We start from the raw sequence: 8,695 nt of genomic DNA, 5'->3' as shown, positions 1-8,695 counted from the left end.
TTTGATGACATTGGTGAGTAATATCTGAACCACCAACCTTATACCATTGCTTAGCCTAGGAGGGTCCAGGTTTCTCAAAAGCATAATGGGTGCAGTGATTTTAAGCATCAAGTCGTGTGGTGGAACACCTGGAATTTTTGCAGAGAATTCAAAAATTCTGCTGGATAGTTCACTTGTTGGTCGGAGTCCAAAGCCGAGTCAAAAGATTTGTACCACGTTTGTTCTCCTGGCAACTATTGCAATGAAGAAGCACTAGGAGTGCAAACCCTCCGGCCGGTATGCATCTTGAAGGTAATTAGTCGCGCTATGGCAGAATGGTTTAATTGCTCCCTAGACGTCTAGTTCTTTGTGCAACTTCTCTAGGCGTCTGATTGTTTGTGCAGCTTTTGAAGTCGTAATGAGCCACTATGAGCGTTTTTAGGCGTGACATAAGTAACACCAAAGCCAAAACAAAATTAGATGTGGGAAAACATGAACGTTACAAATGTAGCTAGATTAGGCGTTGTTTCTAGTGGTAAACCCTCACGTACAACAAAAGAAACAGCTTGCCACCGATTTTCCAGCTCACAACAGTCTAGACGTCTGGTTGTTTGTGCAGCTTCTCTAGACATCTGGTTGTTGTCGTAATGGGAGAAAACATGCACGTTTCAAATGTAGATCAGGTTGTTTCGAAGTGCAAGAACAAGCCAAATGTTACAAGTCGGGTAGTCTCGACGCGCCTTACGTGATAAAGTAACGCGCGTGATCATTGTTCTGTTTAAGTTAATTTGTTGGTGGGCAAGTTACAAATGTAGAGCAAAACAAGCAGTTCATTACCGATTTTCCGGCTCACAAGAATGTAGACGTCTGGTTGTTTGTGCAGCTTCTCTAGGCATCTGTTTGTTTGTATAGCTTCTCTAGACGACTGGTTGTTTGTGCAGCTTCTCTAGACGTCTGGTTGTTGTCGTAATAGGGGAAAACATGCATGCATGTTACACTGTACAAATGTAGTTGTTCGAAGTGCTGGAACAAGCCAAATGTTACAAGTCGGAGAGCCTCGACGCTAGGTGGGCTGGCAATCTTCGATCGCCTTACGTGATAAAGTAACGGGCGTGATCACTGTTCTGTTTGTTCTGTTTGTGGGTGGGAAACATATGTTACAAATGTATAGCAAAACAATCTGTTCACCAACGATTTTCCAGCTCACAAGAATGTAAAAGTGTCGTTTTTTTTGTGCAGCTTTTCTAAGCGTCTCGTTGTTTGTGCCCATTCTCTAGCTAGACGTTTGGCTGTTGCCTAGAAGCAGCTACCAAACAAAGAGAGGTGGAGCCTCATGAGTCATGATATCATCACGTTGGTCTGTTGGTCGGTAATGACACCACTTCTCGTCTATTGGTCGGAATAGCTTCATTTGCATATACGGTCGGTCACTCGGTCGGTCGGTCGGTCATCGAACGATTACTATACCTTCATCCCGGAAATCTGGGCCTCGGGTAACAACTTGAAATTTATGAAATCAAAATCGTCATTTCTCGGTGAACTGACAGATTCGTTACTTAGGCGACAGGAGTGTCAGTGCGTGACCGCAGTATTATGGTGTCGCTGCAATTGGCACGCGTTAATTGGAAACCAAGCATAAGTCATGCAGACGTCAGTGTGACTGTAATAACAACAGATATCCCATGACTGACTTGGCTACTCTCGATATCCATAGAGCAAACCCAGGCATGAAACAGATATTCCCGTGGCATGCATGTGCATGGGGATCGTAAATTCGAAGTCGCACCGCGATCACGTCCTGGCGAGATTTCACTTGGGGATGGACTCCTCGACAGGGGACGGACTCCTCGACAGGGGACCGTCTAGATATCAAAGCGTGCGTTTGCATTGTGGTGTGGAAAGCAGTCTTCATGCACGGTTTCGTGGAGATCGGCCTGGCAGTTTTGGCGTGATTGATGTTACAGACAGACAGACAGATCACACCCGCGTCAAAGAAGGCTGTTTCCGACGCGACGCGACGGGTTGAATAGAATTTGTTCCTATTCCAGAAGCGGCCGACGCGAGACGCGACGTGTGAGCATTTGTAATGTGAACCAAGCTTTAGGCTGCATGGCTATTAACACGTGACAGCTATAACCGCGTGACGTAAATGCAAAAAAAGTTAGAGCCGCGGAAACTTTCAGTAATAACTCCCGCGAATGGTCTCAGATAGCGAAAAATTTTGCACAACAAATTTTTTCTTTTCAACTCGACAAATTTACCACAGACCTAAGTGGTTGTCGTCACTCTCGCAGCTAACTTATCGGATTCGGAGTTTGTTCAACAGTTGTAGAAATAGACGGCTATAGTGACACCTGGAGTCATATTCATAACTAGCCCACCATCCCGTTCCCCGCTCCAGTAAATTAATTAATTATCGTTGTATGCACACACACAGACAGAGAGACAGAGAGACAGAGAGACAAACAGACAGACAGACAGACAGACACACAGTATTCTCGCATAGCCAGACCATCTCCGCCTACATCCTTCCGGCGAGAGATAGCGATTGCCGGAAGGATGTAGGCGAAGATGGTCTGGCTACGCAAGACTACTGTATATGTTGCGGATAAACCTTCATCACCACGCCCATGCACGTGCACATGCACACAAACACAAAGATAAACCGTAACTTACAGGGTGATAGAACAGGAAATCCACAACATTGACATGACCACTTCTGACACGCCGCACCCAAGGACGATTCCCTTCTGTACACGGTTCATCTTACACACATGAACCAGGAAGTCCAGAGCAGACAACGCGACGGCTGCTATCAGGGACACTGAACCACAAGCGATGCCAAGATCGCAGTAGGGCTTGTTAAGATCGAAATCGAAAGCGCAGTCTTTCATGTACCAACGTCTAGAGATGTAGGCGTTGGCAACGCAGGCGACTACGATGACACCAAATACCTATACACACAGCAAGTAAGCTAGTCTCACGCACATGCAACTGTCGTCATTAATAACGAGCATGCGTCTGGTCATGATCAGCTTGTACATGGCGTGACGCGTGACGCCAGTGCACCGGCGGATGTGAGAGAATCATGTGCTCACCAAACTAGCCATTCGAAGTAAGACTCGAATTCCAACCGACTTGTGACTTTCCGTAGGCATTTCACTCGAGCAATTGCTAGAGGATTGGGTACACAATCAGTGGCGCAGTTCGGTAATGACGTCACCAGTTAGTCACGTGTCAATGTTCAACATTTCGCAGCTGGCCCTCTAGCAATATACAAATATGAATAATAGTTATAATATGAACAACATCACAAACTCGGCCTCATTTGAACTGATGACTATAAGTTATAACTATTTCAAATTTGATCAGCAGCCCTCTCAGGCCCGTGCCAGACAAAGCAAGGAATTCAATGGAATTTCAAGGCAAAATTTTAAGGCAAAACTTTCATGGAAGCATGATATTCCTACCATGGTTACTCTGAAAGCAGGGGAGAAATTTTCCATGGTAATCAGGGCTATTATTTCTGTGCAAGCATGGAACGTTTCCATGAAATTTTTTCTTGTTTCATGTATCCATGGAAATAACGGTGGTGCTAAAACTAGAGGCAGTATACCCTGAATTCCATGTTTCATGGATCAACCACTAGTTCACACCCGGGAACTCTGTTTGGCACAAGAAATGGTGATTGGAAATCTCTGCATTGCACAATTAACATCTACTAGTAGACATAATTTTCTAGCTACGGTATACAGTGCACAGGTAGTCTATAGCTATATCAAGTTACTTGCTATTGCAATTAATTAATTAATTAAGGCGTATTGTACTTGTACATGTGTGCTAATAATACTGCTGAGACTAGACTTTCTTTGTGCTTGCATATAATGATTTTTAAAACAGATTATATTATTACGAGAGCATGCAACTTATAGTCATTAGGCAATATAGAGTGTTGCTTCAATTGTACGTACGCATGTTGACTATTCTAGCTGCATGACTTCCAGACTGAAAACTTAAAAGTAATATAGCTCGCTATAAAGAGTGTAGGTGCCATGAATGGAGTTATATATTAGTCAAGAAGTAGTTTTTTTTGTAAACTGTGCTCATACTGCATGTCAATATAAGTACTCACTGTGTAATTTTTCAAGCTTCTTAGGTGGCAGGCAAGGCTTTGCTTGCTTATCTTTATGGGTTTCAGGCCACGTACGCTGCTGGTAATCAATTCGTCTTTTGTAAAGACAATTGCAACTAGTTCTCTCACGACCTCAGAAGCGGATGATGCAGCTCTGCATTTTCTTTTCAACAAAGGCTAGAAAGACATCAATCATGAAGTCTCTGAATTTCTGCTAGCAATGACGAAAAACCACAAACCATGTCTAGACTGTTGCCATCTTCATTCTCCTAAAACAATTAACACATTATTTAACTTAATACAGTTAAGTAACCAGACAGGTTATCAATCCGGATATAATAACTTTATAAAGGCAAGCGTTTGAGGCCGGGAACAAACATTATAGTAACGTGTGTAATTCTCTTGCAATTTTCTCATATCAGTGTTCGTTTACACTGACAAACGTTACTGCATTCCACCGCGTGGATTTCGTCACCGTTTTAGCTGCACGTCTTGGTAGGGAGTCAGGGCGTGTTAGTCCGGGATAATGTGTGTAAGGTCAGGTCAGGCCTACTGTACGGGAGACTGCATATCAAAAGGCTAAAATTAGAACTCGCATTCAATGGTCTGGTAGCCTCGAACTTTCAGACCAAAAGCGCGTATGTCGCGGTAAACGTAGAATAGTTTTCAGGAGGGTAACCATGATTTTATGACTTCAATGCCACTTAACTGCATGACCAAGACTGTCAGCAAATCATACTCCTCCGCAAACCAGGAGGAGACTCGATCAAAAGCGCGCCTTGTACGCAAATTTGACTAGACCACCAGTAAGACTACAATATCAACAGTACAACTTCTGTCTATCGATACTGAAAGTACTTACCAAGTACACTATACTCAGAAAACTATCTACAGTGGGTTCACAACAGCTTGATGAAAAAGGCGTATCGCTTAGCGCGCGCTCGTGACCTACATATCGCGAGAGCCAAGCCAGTGTGTGTGTGTGTGTGTGTGTGTGTGTGTGTGTGTGTGTGTGTGTGTGTGTGTGTGTGTATGTGTGTGTGTGTATGTGTGTGTGTGTGTGTGTGTGTGTGTGTGTGTGTGTGTGTGTGTGTGTGTGTGTGTGTGTGCGCGCGCGCGCGTGCGTTTATTATCAAATTAAATGTTATTATGTAACAATTCAGTGATACGTACGTGTTTAATTAATGTATTTATTGACAATGAAAATAAGCAGTTACATCAATTTTTAACTAAACAGCAACATCTGGGTACTGTACTGACCACGAAGACTGCCAGCTACATAGCATGTTTAGCTAAAGAGGCTAGGACTAAATCATCTACCAGTTTGACGTATCTACACACTATTTCCAACTGTCGAGATACGCAATTGCGCATCAGACGAAAACATGCTAAACGTTACGTTTGCAATTACAAGCATTGTTACAATAAAACAAGCACTCTACTGCTTCATTGTGAAAGCAGGGTAGGCGAGAGGGTGATCAACAGGGTTGCCAGGAGGGTACACAAAAGGCTGGATCACACAGCTGCCCGACTGAGTAGGGTATGCAGGATGGTAGACTATCACAGAGTTGCCAGGAGAATACCCAGGACAGTAGACAGGAGGGTTTACAGGATAGCAGACAGTAGTGGCTTGGTTTGTACGAGAGGCATCAACATCAGCTCGATTTCGAAAATCAACAACCGCCATGATGATCTAGAAACACAAACAATGCATGCCACCACGTCAACATTCTATCTAGCTTGTGCTACGTGTATAACTCGTAAAATGTTTTGATTTAAATTTAATTAATTAATAATTACTAAATACTACTGTGTTAATTAGCGATTTTGTTAGTGTTTGCTGATCTTACCCACATAGGAATTGACAGAAAACTGAAAGCGAGAGTTGCATACACTCGTCCCTCAATCTCTGTACCGAAATCATATACAGCCATAACAATCCAAGTCCGTGTTCTGGCACACACAACAGCAACTGTCAACTACTACTACTATAAATCATGCATGAGTATCATAGAATGGATTCTAGTATCCCCAGACTCATGTGAGCTTGGCAGAGTCCCGTATATGACACTGGCAAGCTCACGTGAGTCTGGAGACAAAGCTATATTTTAGTTTCTAGGGACGTGATAAGATAGCTTGCCTAAGTTAACCATTTGCAACGTCCAGTACATTTTGTTAATGTTAACGTTTAGTGTAATAATTTAATTACTAATTTATTAGTCTTTTTAATATCTAAAATAATATTAAAAATTTGTTGTACAGTAGGTATATCCTAAGTGTACTTACTTAGGATTTTATTGTAAAGATTTTGTATTTAAATTACTGTACGTAACCGGGCATACATTAACGCACGCTACAATGCTACTTAGTACTTGTCAGTGTACTTACATCTGAGGATTCCTAGTTGCATCAATATACCAGCTAAAAAGGACTGTTGGTAAATAAAACGTCGCCATTACATGCGCTCAATTCGCAAACAAAATTATTTAATTAAGTTAATTAGTATTTTGAAGCAGAATGCATGGCTATAAATGTCAACCACAGGCGTCAACAACAGACTTCGATTTCACATCGACGTCCTCTAGCCAGATGTCGGCATCGCTTGAAGTCTGCACACAAGCGTCCGAGCTGACCTTTTCACTATACATGCATTGTCTAGCTACTCACTACAGACTCATAATTAATGACGTCACACTTGCAGCTCAACTTACAAATAGCCAAAGCAGGCGATCCACAAGATTGCCATGACTAAGTCCAGAATGCCGCTCGTAACGCTGATGATTTGACGAGTTGGATTTTTGATCTCACGCACAAAAGCCACACAGTCCAAAGTACAGAATACGACGGACAGAATCAGAGACAGTGAGCCACAAGCCAAACCAAACTCACAAGCTGAATTTTGTAAGTCGAAATAGCATACTTTACTGTAATAGTAATAGCCATCGACGAAGAGCTTGTCAGCAATGCAGGCGAGCACTACGACACCAAAAGCCTAGAAAAATGTATACCAAGTTTCTTAGTGTGTTATCTTGTGTATTACGAAGTTACAGCGACTAGTCTGGTGGAGCCTACACTAGTACTGTACAGATGATTTTTGCAAGCAAGACAACACGCTCGCGTCGGACTGGACACTACATCCTGCCTGCCTAGGGCGGATGTACATAGATGACGCATGCAAAGCTTACCAGACTAGCCAGCCGAAGAACGATTCGAGTTGCAGCCGACTTGCGATTTCTCATCTCACCGCGCAGTATCTGATGATCAGTTAGAGAACGAAACGGTATACAGAACGAAAATGTTAGTCAGATAGCGCGCTAGCGTCTTGCGCACATCCGTGATTCTGCACTTCGCAGTGACGTCTCTGTACACTAGACGGCTCTGACGTCAACTATAGCCTCGACCTCTCAAACCCGTGTAGCGCCAACTAGCTAAATAAAGCGAATTTTTTTTGGGCCCACTTTCTTCAGTACCCGGATAAACGTCCCGTATACGCTGTAATCTGCACGTGACGTTGGCAGAAGAAACGTAACATGATTGTATTGTTGTTTGCGTTCGTAGACTACTGCACACCTTGCGACGCCACACCATTGACGTTGCTGAAGCGGTAGCTGCGTCGTAATTTTCGAACTCGGGGGCCATCAAAGCACATACGCACAAAGTAGCTATAGCAAGTAGGCTAGACGTTGTGATAACTTATTTTTCTTAGTTCGTAATTCAGCAGAAATCTGCGTCAGTGCACTTGAATCACGAAAGGAGCTGTTCCAACTTTCAGCTGTTCAACTAGAGACCTCTTCAAACTGGTGTACTGTACACGTAATACAGCTAGCTATCTATTAAAATATGCAGACTACTAGTAGCTAGACTACGGTACGTATAGTCACGTAGACATAGATTAACTTTTTAGTTCTTCAGGAACATTGCATGGGCTTACACGTAATCTATACCTTACATTGTATATCTATAGTAAACATGCTTCTAAGTATAAAGTTTATAATAAACTGTCAAGCATTTTTGCTGTTCTGCTGAATACTGACGGACAGACTGAGCTGTCTCTTTATCTTTTGTATTCGCTTCGGCATCACATACCTACTGACAGAAGTTGTTTGAGTTGATCTCCTACTATTAAACACATTGGGGCGGCCAGCTTTTGCAGGAACAGAGCTTGAATTTTTCATGTGTTTTCGTCTGCTGAGGGCTGTAGGCTGCACCCGAATTCTTTGCCTGTGCTTTGTTATTCCTGTATGACTGCCAAAAGTGTGTAATGCTGAAACCAAACGCTGCTGCTTGGTCGGTGGATGTGTTGATTTTCCTCAACATTTCCAGTAGTTTTCACAAAACTTTTTAACAGCTGTCAGATACCCATCATTATTTGTCATGTTGGGGGCAAGTCCAGTTTCTAGGTCAACCATGACTTCATTGAGACTTGTTTTGACTGTCTCGATTGCCTGATTCTTGTCTTCACCACTACTGGGTATTTCAGTCTCCTTCATGGTTGTTTTCTGCCTTTTCTGTTGGAACAGATCATCATCCAGCATGGCTGATTCTTTGAAAGAATGCCGTATGTCTTCATTATGCCATTGAATA

General features: G+C 42.9%; 2 protein-coding genes across 2 annotated transcripts in view; both read right to left on the bottom strand.

The window, feature by feature from the left end:
* The window catches only part of LOC134184619 (uncharacterized), a 5,064-nt gene extending 1,894 nt beyond the window's left edge, over positions 1-3,170 (bottom strand). The window contains exons 1-2 of the mRNA XM_062652355.1: positions 3,078-3,170; positions 2,656-2,933 (exon numbers count right to left, since the gene is read on the bottom strand). Coding sequence (XP_062508339.1) covers positions 2,656-2,933; positions 3,078-3,137 — 338 coding nt within the window. The 5' untranslated portion in view covers positions 3,138-3,170. The remainder of the gene's footprint in view (positions 1-2,655; positions 2,934-3,077) is intronic.
* Positions 3,171-5,300: 2,130 nt separating this feature from the next.
* On the bottom strand, positions 5,301-7,554 carry LOC134184925 (synaptogyrin-2-like). Its single transcript, XM_062652695.1, has 4 exons — positions 7,297-7,554; positions 6,823-7,103; positions 5,962-6,064; positions 5,301-5,804 (listed from the first exon to the last, which is right to left on the bottom strand). The coding sequence occupies exons 1-4, from the start codon at positions 7,348-7,350 to the stop codon at positions 5,550-5,552; spliced, it is 693 nt and encodes a 230-aa protein (XP_062508679.1). The 5' UTR covers positions 7,351-7,554; the 3' UTR covers positions 5,301-5,549.
* Positions 7,555-8,695: the final 1,141 nt, after the last annotated feature.

Source organism: Corticium candelabrum, chromosome 9, assembly GCF_963422355.1.
Source record: "Corticium candelabrum chromosome 9, ooCorCand1.1, whole genome shotgun sequence".
Classification (NCBI taxonomy): domain Eukaryota; kingdom Metazoa; phylum Porifera; class Homoscleromorpha; order Homosclerophorida; family Plakinidae; genus Corticium; species Corticium candelabrum.
This window is presented reverse-complemented; position numbering and strand designations above follow the sequence as displayed.

Excerpts from the sequence above, each read along its gene's own strand:
- LOC134184925 (XM_062652695.1), bottom strand. The coding sequence starts at position 7,350 with ATGAGAAATCGCAAGTCGGCTGCAACTCGAATCGTTCTTCGGCTGGCT. Across the intron at positions 7,104-7,296 it reads TTCTTCGGCTGGCTAGTCTG|GCTTTTGGTGTCGTAGTGCT; the intron begins GTAAGCTTTGCA and ends ACATTTTTCTAG. Across the intron at positions 6,065-6,822 it reads ATCGCCTGCTTTGGCTATTT|AACACGGACTTGGATTGTTA; the intron begins GTAAGTTGAGCT and ends TGTGTGTGCCAG.